We start from the raw sequence: 15,520 nt of genomic DNA on the forward strand, positions 1-15,520 counted from the left end.
GGGGTGTTGTAAGGATAATTTCATTAAAGTTGTGAGATGCTCAGATACTGTGGTAATGGGGGACCATATAGGTTCTTTAGAAGACTCTCTGCACCCTCTACTGTAATAGAAGTGATAACTCTGCTCTTGTACTAGGCTCCAATTATATACTGCATTCTACAGAATCAGTTTTACATTATGCATTGCAAAGTGCTCTAGTTTTGTGTAAATACTCTAAATTTTTATGTCTTCATAATGCTTAAGCTTGATAAACGATGCTAACCTTTACCTGCTGGAAGAAGGATCTATGCAGCTGTGTCCTAATACATATATTTGAATTATTAATTAACTGTATAGTTTTTAAAACAATCTTTCAATTGCTAGTTTACAACATATGCTGTGGCATCTCTAACCACTCTAGTAACTAAAGTCTTCTGATTAATTGGGGGTAGTCTTAAGATACTGAAAACTGGCCTAATTAGACTAAAAATATTGGGTTTTCAGAACTGCTAGACTAGCTTTCCCTAGCAGTGTCGGGAACTTTTAGCTAAATAGTGTGGGAAAAAATACTATTTCTTACTTACTAGTCCTTAAACCAGGGGTGGGGAACCTTTTTTCTATCAGGGGCCATTAACATACACAAAAAATCAGTCGTGGGTCACACACAATCCCATGGCGGGGGGGAGGAGGAGGCTCAGAGCTTCCTCTAGGTGCTTCCTCGAGGGTGGGGCCAGAAATGACAAGTTCATGGTGTGCAAGGGGGCTCTGGACTGTGGCAGGGGGTTGGAGTATAGCAGGGGGTGAGGGCTCTGGGACGGGTCTGAAGGGTTTGGGGTGCAGGAGGGGGCTCAGGGTTGAGGTGCAGGAGACGGTTTGGGGTACAGTGCTGACCAGAGCCACCAGGGGCCCTTTTTGAGTGGGCGCTCCTGTTGAAAACCAGATGCTGGCACCCCTACAAGAACCAGTGCAGCTTGTTCCATAGCGTGATGGGGGCTGAGTGGTCCGTAGACTCAGCCAGGGGCATCAGGCAGCGGCTTTTGGGTCTCTCCCTCACCGGTAGCAAAACCTCAGTGAAGTATCACCTGCACTGCATTCTCCACTGTGGCCCCCAACACAGAAGCGAGCAGCAGAAGGAATACGGCAGCCCCTGATGGGTGGAACGAGAAGAGAATACAAATACCACCCTCCAGAAAAAGGGAATATGACACTCAGGAATAGTTAGAGGATGGGAAGTGGAAGTGTAGGGATCAGGAATGAAATTGGGATCCCCACTGGCTAAGCTGTGGTACCATCTCACTAGGCACAGGGGCTGACTGGGCAGCTGTGGGTCGCCCTTTATGACACCAGGCTTGGGTGCCATGATGGGTTTGGTGCTCATACCCTTGGCATCAGATTGGATAATGATTGATTTGGTACACATGGGAATGCCTGCCTTGATTCAGGAGGGGGCCCCAGAAAGCCCCAAACCTGGCTGTTTGTCCCCAGCCATCTCCTCAATGGGCTCAGTGGTGTAGAGCAGGGGGCCAGCTGTAGCTGGGCACATGGAAAGAGCAGAAGCTGCCCCCATCATCTAGAGCAGGGGCAGTTTCCCATGCAGTACACTGAGAACGGAGCAGCAGGCCCTGCGATGGACTTGCGGCCCAGATCAAGACCTGCTTCAGAGTGTCATCCTCCACCTGGGCTAAAGGAGATAGATCCAGGGCCTCCATCTCCTGGAAGATCACATAGAGACCCCTGCCTGAGGAGGTCCTCTCCAGGAGATTGAGGTGAGTTCCATTGGGGCACGCTTCCCCTATAAGGGACTCTGAGGGGAACATCTCTGTTCTCTTCTGCTGCCAGAGCTTTGTGAGGCAGCTCCAGTAGATGGGCTTTCTGAAGGGGCACAAAAGTAGGCCCAGCAATTGGGCTCTCCAGGTGCCAAGCAGGATGCCTCCTGCTTCTTGACAGGGAGAGGCTGGACCCACAACTTATGCTTGCTGCACTTCCTCTCCCCATAGCCAGTACCCAGGCCTCCAGGGTGTCCATGGAAGGTTGACCAGAGGGGGAGGAGGTGGTCCACGGTGCAAGAGAGATGGGCTCAGCACTTGGGGAAACAGGGATGGTCTCTCCCTGAAATAGCCCAGGAGAGGACCTATCCAATGTCACCACCACCTTCTCCTCCATAGACCTTCCAACCCCCCCATCCCAAAAAAAGCAAAAAAAAAAAAAAAAAAAAAAAAGCCTTGAAGCAGCAGCATCTGTCTGCTTGGGTGAGTATGAGAGGGAGGACAACCCCTGCACTCAAGCAGGATTATCAGCTGGTGGAGGAGATAGGGGAACTGGGTAGATGGCATCAGCAGCAGAAGCAGGGCCTACACCCTCCTGCGAAGTGGAGATGCTGGACAGCCCTCCTCACCAGGCCAAGAGTCCCTCTGGATGTTCCCCAAAACCCATCAGAGGAAGCACCAAGCCTCCCCCAGTGAATGGACCTGGTACAGGGCACCAGGAATGACCCCTCTAAGCTCTCCGTGCTGTGCAGTCTGCCAGCAGAACAAGATGACATGGCAGAGGGAGGGGTCCTTATGGCTCAGCAAGAGAACACTGAAGGGCAGTGTTCATGTGCACTTAGGGCCTCCAGAAGCTTGAGGGGTGCAAAAAAGGTCACCCCTGAGATGCCTTTCTCCACCACCTCCTGGACAGCAGCCTCTGATGTCAGGCAGATGACCTTCCCATACATCTTGGAGGCTCCTTCAATGGCCAAGGGCCCCACCACCCATGCCAATGCCCACACAAGTTTTTATGTGGGGCAAGGCAGCCCCCAGGAAGCAATGGATGCTGTGCCTTCTGGTCAGGGTAGGGGAGGGGGCCTGGCTCCTGTTGATATTGGATGAGGCAGTGGCAGCAGATCAGAGTGCTGTCACCTGTGCATAAGCTCTGGGTGCCCAATTTGATACCCAGGGGTTCTGATTGGCAGACATGCTGAAATTCACAGCTGCAACTGAAGTCAATTAGAGCTGGGCTTTGAACACACAAAGTGCCTCACAATGCTAAGTACTCTGACAAATTATGTCCTGGTCATCAAGATGGGCACCCACAATTAGCAACTTTTTTACCTTAATATATGCCTCAACTCCCCATTTTACAGATGGTGGTGATATCACTCCCTCACCCCATAGAGATGTTATCAAATTAATGTATGTGAAGCACTCATATTACAGTGATGAGGGCCATAGAAAAGCCCATGCAGAAATAATTCAGTCTTCAGTTAAGAGTTTGAATAATCTGCAGTACTAATGGCATGAGGCCACACACGTTGAACAATGAGGCTAAAACAAAATATTGAGTCCTGCACTTAGGATGGAAGAATCCCATGCACTGCTACAGACTAGGGACCGAATGGCTAGGTAGCAGTTCTGCAGAAAACGACCTAGGGGTTACAGTGGACGAGAAGCTGGATATAAGTCAACAGTGTGCCCTTGCTGCCAAGAAGGCTAATGGCATTTTGGGCTGTGTAAGTAGGGGCACTGCCAGCAGATCAAGGGACGTGATCATTCCCTTCTATTCGACATTGGTGAGGCCTCATCTAGAGTACTCTGTCCAGTTTTGGGCCCCACCACTACAAGAAGGATGTGGAAAAATTGGAGAGTCCAGCAGAGGGCAACAAAAATGATTAGGGGGCTGGAGCACATGACTTGAGAGGCTGAGGGATCTGGGATTGTTTAGTCAGCAGAAAGGATTAATGAGGGGGGATTTGATAGCTTCTTTTAACTACCTGAAAGGGGGTTCCAAAGAGGATGGATCTAGACTTCTCAGTGGTACCTGATGTCAGAACAAGGAGCAATGATCTCAGGTTGCAGTGGTGGAGGTTTAGGTTGGATATTAGGAAAAATTTTCACTAGGAGGGTGGTGAAGCACTGGAATGGGTTCCCTAGGGAGGTGGTGGTGGAATCTCCTTCCTTAGAGGTTTTTAAGGTCAGGCTTGACAAAGCCCTGGTTGGGATGATTTAGTTGGGGATTGGTCCTGCTTTGAGCAGGGGGGTTGGACTAGATGACCTCCTGAGGTCCCTTCCAACCCTGATATTCTATGATTCTATACTCATTTAGTGAGCACTATCTATTCTGTGCACTGACTGAGGCAGGGGTCTTGTGGAAAAAAGCAGTATGTGATTGTCATGTAAATGGATGATCATAATGCATATGCAAACAAGGGGCTGAATTAAGGTGGCACAAGCAACCTTAATTCTATTTCCTGAGTGCTTGACTTTGCAACCTTAAAGTTTTTAAAGTGTGTGTAAGAGCTAATTCTGGACCTAGCATGGCATAGATAATTTCATTATAATAAGTAAGTTTGCCCAAGATCAAATAGAAGTATGTTTTAATCTAGAAAGAAGCAGTATGTTAGTCCACTTCATTCATAGAGACTTTATAGCCATAACATGCTGATTTTAGAGATATCATTGCATAAAAAGTCAAACAATAGTTACAGAACACTTTCAAGTACCCCAAAATAGCCACTGAACATCAAAAACCCTTTTTATAGATTGCTTCCTTTAGTAAATGTTTTTTTACACAGGGAAAGAAAAAATTCAATGTGGTACCACTAGTGCTCTGAAAAAAACAGAACCCCCTCCCCCCCCCCTTGCCTAGGTAACACTAAACAACATTTGTAGTCCTGGTCATCAACCGGCACTTACCCACTCATATTAAACTGGATGAATTCCTATGGCCTGTGTTATGCAGGATGCCAGACTGTATGATCATAATGGTCCCTTTTGATCTTAAGATCTATGAAGCCTCACAGTGCAAAATGCACATTATGTTTAAACTTGTTCAACCCATATTTACCGGCACTGTTAAAACACTACACAAAACATTCAAGTAGTAGATAATTGTAATGCAAGCCCTTGCATGGCAATCCAAATTTATTGAACTACTGATGCTAAGTCATACAAAATTGCACCACTTTTAATTAAGGCTTTTAGTTTACATTTGGCCACCTCAAAGCAGTTGTAACATTAGGTTGGTCAATTTAAATACCGTGGCTCCCTGTTGGATATACACACAATCTTTACACCCAAACGTTAATTCATACAAAGCAACAAGGCATTGTTAAATAAATCAGCAAAAGTTAATTACTGCAACTTAGGCCCTGTGACCAATTACACATGATTAAAATTACTTCCCACATTCACATCCACAGTACTCTTCCACCATTTAACATCTCAACCAAAACGTTACACATGTAAAACAATCACTAACAGGCAAAAGTACTAAAACCTGTATATTTGGTATTGCAAATACACTTATGCATGAGCAAGCAAGGGAATTAACAGTGAGAATCTACAGCTGCAGAAGCCTGAAAATGATTTACAAAATTGTTAAATCATTAAAAAAATCATTTTAAAATATACACTTCTTGTTGTAGACCCCCACTGTACACACAACTATAAACATTGTTCCCTATGTAAACAAGGAAAAGGAAACATACAATAAAAGGTTGAAAAGTCTGGACATTTCCTTCCCAACAGATATTAAAGGCAATGTCTTTAGTCAGACATACTGAAAAGACTCTTATTTTAAAGACTAGATCACTGTCTCCACAGGTTTTTCCTAAAATTAAAAAACTAAAGCTGTTGTGTTAATCAAAGCGGTTTTGTATAATATGATGATGATGATGATCCTGTATTTCTTTAAAAAAAGTTACAATAAGCTACAAATACCGATGAAGCAAAGTTATCTGGAGTAGTCTATATAGGAGCTCTTTGGACTTTCTTTTATTATGCTAAAATAGTGGTGCTTTTAGGATTTACATTATTGTACTCTCCAATAGAAAGTATGGGGATTATTGAAGTATACAGTACACAGTTTTCATACATGTACAACATTGGTGGATGAATGTCTCTTATCAGTAATACTGGATGTAGGCTCTGGTTTTACCAGTTGCATACACTTAGAATATTTATAAGTAAAAATCTCTTGTGACACTGGAAAGTGATTAGAATGTGCAAACTGATGTAGTAGCTTTCATCCACTTCTTAAAGGGTACCACCACAGGAAAGTCCATTTAAAATGTTGGTAGGTTTAATAAAGTTGGAATGCTGGCACTGTTGAATTGGGCAACAGTTCTTCAGACCTGCAACGATGAAACAGGAGATTAGTATTAAAGCACAGTTTTCTAGGACTGAAGAGTTCTGCATCTCAGTGTAACTAAGGTGAATTAAATGCGACTTTCAAAATTTACTAAGACCCTAAATCAGTAGTGTATACAGACCCAGTGACATCAACTTGAAATTTAAAAGTGAAATACAGTAGTAATTTTAGGTGCCATTTGCAACAATAGGTAGAAATGTGATTTAAATGATGTCCCTTTTAAAAATTATAAATATCCATTACCTAGTACTAACATTCCCCCCCCCAAATCAGCTCTCAAAAAGTTCTGCATTTTGTCTGAAACAGCTCATGCACATGCTTAGGAAACACAGGACTCAGTTTTCACGCTGGAAAGTTAAAAGTTGTAACACAGTTATACCAGCAACTTTTTTTTTCTTTAAGTCATGTGAAATGATGCATTTCACAGATTTTGGATCAGGTATAATGGAAGATTATTATAAAAAATTGTTAAAAGGGCTCTGAGAATTATTTTTATAGCACACATACTAAAATCGGTTCATGAACCGATTTAGTATAAAAGCCCAACAAAATGGATTTTGAAGATTTTTTCCAAATGCATTTTGGTCAGAAGCAAAATTTTACAAGTACATTAAAACACAGTTTAGTTATAAAAGGGACCTTAGAAAAGGAAGTCAGATTGGTTGATGAGGATATTGTAAGAAAGGGGGACTTTATGGGCCAAATCAGCCAATGTGGCACCAAAACTGAAGTTTTATTTAAAAAAAAAAAAGTACTACGTTTTGATAAGTGCATTTTTATTACTTGTGTACAAGTGTATTACCCGACCTTTTTGCCTCAATACTCCAAAGGTATGTGGGTATTCACTGTATCTGGACACCTTTCACTTTCACCCTTTCAATGAAAACAGCCCTGGAAGCTGCCTCTTTTAAAGAGTTTCAGAAAACTAATCAGATGGAGAATTTATGATATATTTAGAAATGGGAACGTAGTATTATATGGGCAAGAGAAACAAAAAAAAACCCTACCCAAAGAAGTACCCCAGGTTTATTAAAAAATAAAAGTGTAAATTAAGTATAGTTTCTATCTTTATACCTTGCTTGTTAAATATTGAGAAGCAATGAAAACCAGGAGTTTAAGTTTTCCTTTAAACATTTCTTTCAATGTGCTCTGCCTACTGTGTTGAGTCGCTAGTGCAGTCATGTGCAGAACTACAATCTGACACTTGGATTTATAAAGACATTAATTAGACAGGCAAAAAACCCAACTGCCCCCCCCCCCCAAAAAAAACCCCAGGTGGCTGCTGATGCCCCCATAGGCACACCATTTGTCAGCATGAATTTAATGGGATTAGGGAAATATAGGCAGAATGCATTTAAATGACCTTAAACACTAGCCTCAATCATTTGCTATAACAACTTTGTAAACCATGGGATTCTGATGTAGAGTGATTGAAGTGGTGAGACTATGCAGCAAAGTATCAAACCCCCAATTTGTAGCACCAGGTTTAAAATTTCAGTAACTCAGCCATGAAAAAAAATCTTTCCCGTTGCTTGATTCCTGGATAAACTCTACACATGATTGAGTTTAAACAGATTAACTTTCACTTCTTCTGTACCAGCTTGTAGTTTACACTGGTGATGAGCCCAAACCGTGCAGTTAGGGTATGGATTATTATTAGTGCATAGAATACTGCCACTTCTACCAGTGTTCAGGGGCAGCTGTCTGGGGTTTTGGTCCAGACCCATCAGGTTACTTTTTTTTTTGGCCAATCTGGTGCTCCAGATGCTTCTGGAACCAAACAATCTCAAATTTTATTTGGATTCAGACACTTCACTCAGCCTAGACTGTTTTTTGGCCAGATACTGGAAAAGAAAAAAAGGACAATGCACTGTCTGAATTTTAAGACAGGTCGGCATATTATCACTGTACTAATGATACCATAGCTCAGACAGCAAAACTCCCTCCACCCGCATAAGCTTCAAATACACTGAGTGGGAGGGATGAGACAATCCTGTACCAGAACACTGAGAAAGAATAGAACTACTGAAATGCAATCCTATCCATTTGAACAGGCTACTGAAGGGGGACAACAGACATGAAAGAATCAAGATGAACAGGTGACAGTTGTCCAATGACAGGACAACCATGAGAGTATAGCATTGTCTCCATACCCAGGCTGAAAATGCAAGTGACCAGGAAAAAGGAAATCTGAGGACACCCTGTGATGTCAGTGACTCATCAATTTCTCAAAAATCTTGCCAAAAAAGTGCAGGCTTAAGCTTGCTCTTAGCCTTCTAAAATATATAAGGCATTAGTTAATTGTCACACTAAAAGAAGTTAATCTAGTAAACCAATAGCTCTAGGTAAAAAAAAGTTTCAAGGCGTGATATATATGAAACATGATTGTCCAATAGCTCGCTTCCAAATATACACGTTGCAACGTATTTCTTTTTTTAAAAGACTAACTCCTCTATCAGGACATGTTTTTAAGTTATGGAAACCTTACAGTCCAGAGCAAGTTGTTAAAAAAAAAAAATAGCTTAACACATTCTATAAGCCTACGTACATATTTACAGCAGATCACAAAGCAAAAGATGACATTTTAGCTATACAGTAGTATACTACAGACTTCCAGAACTGCAATTATTTTGTTGGTAAGATACATTTTGTTTAATCAGACTTCATACAAGCCTGCCTACTTTTGGCTAGCTACATTTAATGCTTTAAGATATCTCATATGATATTTACATTTTCTGATGGGTATGCAAGGTTGTTTCTTTAGTCCGGCAAAAGATTTTGGTCCATCAGAGGCATATCTTATATGCATGCCGTTGCATCTGACTTAGGTTTTTTGGGCTCTGCCATTCCAATTTCAAATAAATACTTTTATTTCTATAAAAGCAGCAAAGAATCCTGTGGCACCTTATAGACTAACAGACGTTTTGTAGCATGAGCTTTCGTGGGTGAATACCCACTTCTTCGGATGCAACACGAAAGCTGTTCACCCACGAAAGCTCATGCTACAAAACGTCTGTTAGTCTATAAGGTGCCACAGGATTCTTTGCTGCTTTTACAGAACCAGACTAACACGGCTACCCCTCTGATACTTGATTTTACTTCTATGTTAAAACAAATAAAGTCTCTGATCCTATTTTGCATTCCTATTACTTGAATAATTGAACCTTTGAAAACAAACAGTGGTAGGTCAACAACAACAAAAAAGCTGAGAAAATTAAGAAAGTAAGAGAGCAAGCTTACCTGGCTCAGAGCTACAGTACATCTATGAATTAAAGTAGCTGACACGATGACTTTTTGCGTGCTTTTCCAGGCACTGGAGTTTTTCTGTTAATTTGCCGCACAAGGTCATAAAAGATCTGTGAACACAAGAAGTTCTTAGTTTAGGCAATTTAAGCCACTTCTGACTTTCAGCCTCCAAGCTTTTCATGCATTTGTTCACTTAAAAATGTGCACATTTAACCTTCATGTTTTGAGACCTATTTAAAATATGAGTAGGTACCTATTTGTTTTCTACCTCCTCCTCTAGTTAAAGCTGCCAAGATTCTCTCAGTTAACTGGAAGTAAGGTATAATACTTCACTTAGTATCAAGAGCAGCTTGTCTTGCAGGCAAAGTTTCCTGTATCCACATATATTTGAACTGTATTTCACACTCCAACATGATTAACTATATGCATCGTTCTGATTTGTAATTAAGTGTTCAGGTCAAATACAGTGGACAAAATTGAGCAATAAGCAGTTTATGTACTTTTTATAGAATTACTCCTCCTAAAGAGAAAATATTCCTTTAAGAAGATTATAGTAGAATTCCACTGTATATTCTAGAATGTTACATGCTTTGTAACCAGTCGGGTATAAGTTACACATTTGATAAGATCCATTAATTTAGTGTTTAAATATATGAAAAAAATCAGTCTAATTTAATAACTCGTTTAATATCCGAGTACTATCCTGATTTTTAATCAAAATAAGTTTAATTCAGCAGCTTCCTCAGGGATAAAATGTGGCAATAATTGAAAAGCTCATAACAAAAAAATACAAACTAGGATGGAAAGTTTAGGAATATATATCTAATTGGAATTGTCCTAGGACTGGGATTTTGGGAGAACACTAATTCATACTACAATTAAATAGCATGTGCTTCACTTATAAATAAGGTTTCTTCTCCCCCCAATATCACCTCCTCTCAATCTCTGAATGTCTTGCAACAAGTTCATAGGTTGTAGCTGCACTAGTAGTTATTTCCTGGGCATTTTCCACATTGAAATATCCTATTCCTACCCATTTCTACTGCATGAAATTCTATCTAATCCAATAAAATGTATTACTTTTACCATTAAGAAAATGGATTTATCTATTGGCTAACAGGTAGTCTCCAGAAATTCTAAATAGGAAAACACAGATATTAGCTATGATATAGTTTAAAATTAGATATGCTTAAGGCCTACAAGACCCCAAAAGATCATTTATATTAACACAATTGGTAACGACATTTGTGCAAGACATTTCTTGTGGCAGGGATACTCCCTACTGGTCTCCAAGAAGCTATCCTGTAGTTCCATCTCTATCACAAGAGTAAAGAAAACTTGAAAAAGCAAGAACAAGTGTTCTGCCCAATGTGTTTTCAATGAACAATTGAGTACAATAATGAAATGCTTGCATGTTCAGTGAAAAATCTGTAACAAGCAGAAATAAAAGCAGTTGCAAGCCCAAAGCCGTAAGTTTATAACTAGGAAGCTAGGTATAAACAGCTAGGTAAGTCTTGATTACAAGCATCTGATAATGTAAAATTTCTTGTAGGGTACAATTCTGCCCACTGAAATCTAAGGGACTTTAACATGAAGTTCAAAATTTTGTTTTTAAGACAGCAAGAAGCAGTAAGTTGTTAGAAAAGCAATTCATTTGTTTTTTTCATAAGGTATTAAGCCTTACCTCATTAACATTTATTTTCGATTTTGCAGAAGACTCTAAGAATGCACAGTTATTCCATTGCCTTGCTAGATTCTGTCCTTGCTCCTTTCCCACAACTCTTTCATCTTCCAAGTCACACTTGTTGCCAACTAGAATCATTGGCACCTAAATAGGAAGATATTTTAATTTATATATAAAGTTGAAGCCAGAAGCTGAATCACTACAACTGATGGGGAAAAAAGGGCAGCACAAGATAAACCTGGTATCTTACATGAAGCAGATTTTTTTGTGCTACTTGTTAACAGTTACATCAAGTCATTTTGATTTGAAGATGATCAGGTTACAGAACTGTAAACTGAACTGTTATCCCCGGATCTGGTCACATGTGCAAAATACTTCAAGTGAGTTCATTTTATTAAGTCAGCTCAAGCTATTCACTCCAAGGCCTCTCCTGACTGAAGACTGCCAGCTGTATTCAGCTAGTGAAAAAACTACTTGACTGGTTAAATTACAAGTTGAGACCACACAACTCCTGTTCAAGTTTCCCACCCTTACTGAACTTGAACTCAGGAGTTCCACAGGTTGACTGTGCACTGTGTGAAGAAGTTCCTTTTATTTGTTTTAAACCTGCTTCCCGCTAATTTCATTTGGTGGCCCCTAATTCTTATACTATGGGAACAAGTAGATAACTTTTCCTTATTTACCTTCTCCACACCACTCATGATTTTATATACCTCTATCATATCCTCCTTTAGTCTCCTCTTTTCCAAGCTGAAAAGTCCTAGCCTTTTTAATCTCTCCTCATATGGGACCCATTCCAAACCTCTAATTATTTTAGTTGCGCTTCTCTGAACCTTTTCTAAAGCCAGTATATCTTTTTGGAGATGAGGAGACCACATCTGTACGCAGTATTCAAGATGTGGGTGTACTATGGATTTATACAAGGGCAATAAGATATTCTCAGTCTTATTCTCTATCCATTATTTACTGATTCCTAACATCCTGTTTGCTTTGACTGCCGCTGCACAGATGTCTTCAGAGAACTAGCCACGATGACGCTGTGATGAAGCGATGAAGATCTCTTTCCTGATTAGTTGTAGCTAAATCAGCCCCCATCTTATTGTATGTATAGTTAGGGTAATTTTTTCCGATGTGCATTACTTTACATTTATCCACATTAAATTTCATTTGCCATTTTGTTGCCCAATCACTTAGTTTTGTGATATCTTTTTGAAGTTCTTCACAATCTGCTTTGGTCTTAACTATCTTGAGGAGTTTAGTGTCATCTGTAAACTTTGCCACCTCACTGTTTACCCTTTTCTCCAGATCATTTATGAATAAGTTAAATAGGATTGGTCCGAGGACTGACCCTTGGAACACCACTCGTTACCCCTCTCCATTCTGAAAATTTACCATTTATTCTACCCTTTGTTCCCTGTTTTAACCAGTTCTAAATCCATGAAAGGATCTTCCCTCTTATCCCATGACAACTGTACCCAATTTTTTTTTTTTTTGGGTAGGCTTATTTGCCCCCTCTGCAAAAAAACTGCAAAACAGAATTAGGAGTGTCCTTGGAAAATACAAAAGTAGGGCTGTTGATTAATGGCAGTTAACTCACACAATTAACTAAAAAAAATTAATCTCGCTTAATTGCAATTTTTAATTGTACTGTTAAACAATACCAACTGAAATTTATTAAATATTTTTGGATTTTTTCCCTACATTTTCAAATATTGATTTTAATTACAAGTATACAAAGTATACAATGCTCACTTTATGTTTATTTTTTATTACAAATATTTGGCAAACAAAAGAAATAGTATTTTTCAATTCACCTCATAAGTACTGTAGTGAAATCTCTATTGTTAAATGTAGATTTGTGTGTGTAAGTTGCATTTTGTTACGTAACTTCACTCAAACAAAATGTAAAACTTTAGAGCCTACAAGTCCATTCATCCTATTTCTTGTTCAGCCAATAGCTAAGACAAACAAGTTTGTTTACATTTACGGAACATAATGCTGCCCTCTTCTTACTTACAATGTCACCTTAAAAAGTGAGAACAGGAGTTCGCATGGCATTTTTGTAGCTGGCATTGCAGGGTCTTTACGTGTCAGATATGCTAAACATTCATATACTCCTTCATGCTTCGGCTACCATTCCAGAGGACATGCTTCCATAACTGATGACACTTGTTAAAAAAAATAATGCATTAATTAAATTGGTGAGTGAACTTCTTGGGGGAGAACTGTACGTCTCCTACTCTATTTTACCCGCATTCTGCCATATATTTCATGTTATAGCAGTCTCAGATGACCCAGCACATGTTCGTTTTAAGAACAATTTCACTGCAGATTTGACAAAAGGCAAAGAAGGTACCAATGTGAGATTTCTAAAGATAGCTACCTGACTCGACTCAAGGTTTAAGAATCTGAAGGGCCTTCCAAAATCTAAGTGGGATGAGGTGTAGAGCATGTTTTCAGAAGTCTTAAAAGAGCAACACTACAATGCAGAAACTATAGAACCCGAACCACCAATAAAGAAAATCAGCCTTCAGCTGGTGGCATCTGACTGATTCAGATGATGAAAATGAGCATGCGTTGGTCAGCATTGCTTTGGATGGTTATCAAGGAGAACCACTTATGAACATGGATGCACATCCTCTCAAATGGTGGTTGAAGCATGAAGGACATATGAATCTTTAGTGCATCTGGCACATAAATATCTTGCGATGCCAGCTACAACAGTGCCATGCGAACACCTATTATCACTTTCAGGTGATACTGTAAACAAGCAACATTATCTCCTGCAAATGTAAACTTGTTCAGCCAGTTGCTCAGACAAACAAGAAGTAGGACTGAGTGGATTTGTAGGCTCCAAATTTTTACATGGTTTGTTTTTCGATACAGATGTAGAATTATCTACAAAAAACTGCAAGTTCAATTTTCATTATTGAGATTGCACTACTATATACTTATAGTAGGTGAATTGAAAAAAATACTCTTTTACAGTGCAAATTTGTTATAAAAAATATAAAGTGAGCACTGTACACTTTGTATTGTGTTGTAAGTTAAATCAATACATTTGAAAACGTAGAAAACATCCAAAACTATTTAAATAAATGGTATCCTATTATTAACAGTTCGATTAAATGTAGGATTAACCGTTTTTTTTTAATTGCTTGACAGCCCTAAAAAGTAGTTTATATTATCATTTGGTAGAAAATACATGGCTGTGGAACTTAGTTATGGCATTCTAAGCTTTCCAACTGATTTGGTGGAGAGAACAGTTTTGATGCAACTTACTCAAAGCTGTTTGCCAAATTCTTTTAGCCTTGTCAGAGAAAATTTGCTTCTGCACTGCTCTGTCTTCCCCCAAGTATCTCTTTCCTAAAAGGACTGCAATAATGCATTATGGGGCAAACACTCAGAGAAGGCTGTGTTATTCAAGTATCTGAAGTGAAACCAAGCTTATGCAACATACTTAGTTTCTGACCTTGAATTAATGACAAATAGCTGAATTACTTACCTGTAACTGGAGTTTTCAAAGTGGGTAATGTCCATAATCCCCACTCTTTGCCTGTGCACACTGCTAGTGGACCCAGGAGTTGCTGGGAACTAAGTTTCAGGAAAGTTTGATGCACACTGAGTGCCAGGCACCCCACACCTATATACAAACACACGGGACATGTTCCCGCTTCAGTTTCCATTATCTGTCAGATGTAAATAATCTGAAGTGATTTGGGAACAGCAAATAGAGCAGATAGCTAATCCTAACACATTCATCCTATTTGAAGAACTTCAGTTCCCAATAAGTAACCCAGATTTTTCCTCCACACATCCCACTTCTTGTGGAATAAAAAGCAGTAACCCATAAACATACTGATGAGAAGGTTACGAGGCTAAGAATTAAGGGTGGGGGGAAACTAAGCTGATCAGTGTAGCAGGTTCCACATCACATTTTAAAATGATATGGTTGGTATAGACTGGAAGCTGCTTTACCACTAGATTTCCTGAGGTACCTTTCAAATACACTTGGAAAAGCCCTGAAATACAGCTATTCATTTAAAATGAGATTTTATGTACAGTGATCTTTTCAAAATGCAGAGATTTGCTCCTTCTATTCAAAGTCAGACCCGCTTACTAATGTAAGCAGTTAGTTTTACTTCCATAACTGGTTAGTTCTGCAGAGCTAACAAGAATAGAGGAGAGCAAACTGGATTCCATTCCTTCTTGTGCAGTGCCTCAGTAGAATTGTTTATTTTAAGCTCCATTTACAGGCAAGTTACTCTGTGAAAACCAACCAAATACAGGGTTACACAGGACATCACGGAGGGCACAATTTAGTTCACAGGGCTGAGATGATGCACAAGAGGAAAGAAGCCAGCTGACAGGTTTTTTTTTTTTTAGTTGCTAGTGCTAACATTTGACCTAGATGGCACTGAAACAGCCCCACGAAGCCTTTTTACTTCATTTTACCAGTCACTTTTCAAAGGGGAACTGCAC

General features: G+C 39.8%; 1 protein-coding gene across 1 annotated transcript in view; it reads right to left on the reverse strand.

The window, feature by feature from the left end:
- Positions 1–4,837: 4,837 nt before the first annotated feature.
- The window catches only part of RAP1B (RAP1B, member of RAS oncogene family), a 74,715-nt gene continuing 64,032 nt past the window's right edge, over positions 4,838–15,520 (reverse strand). The window contains exons 6-8 of the mRNA XM_039501201.1: positions 11,039–11,182; positions 9,349–9,464; positions 4,838–6,091 (exon numbers count right to left, since the gene is read on the reverse strand). Of these exons, the coding sequence (XP_039357135.1) occupies positions 9,378–9,464; positions 11,039–11,182 (231 nt within the window). The 3' untranslated portion in view covers positions 4,838–6,091; positions 9,349–9,377. The remainder of the gene's footprint in view (positions 6,092–9,348; positions 9,465–11,038; positions 11,183–15,520) is intronic.

This window comes from Mauremys reevesii, linkage group 1, assembly GCF_016161935.1.
Source record: "Mauremys reevesii isolate NIE-2019 linkage group 1, ASM1616193v1, whole genome shotgun sequence".
Taxonomy (NCBI): domain Eukaryota; kingdom Metazoa; phylum Chordata; order Testudines; family Geoemydidae; genus Mauremys; species Mauremys reevesii.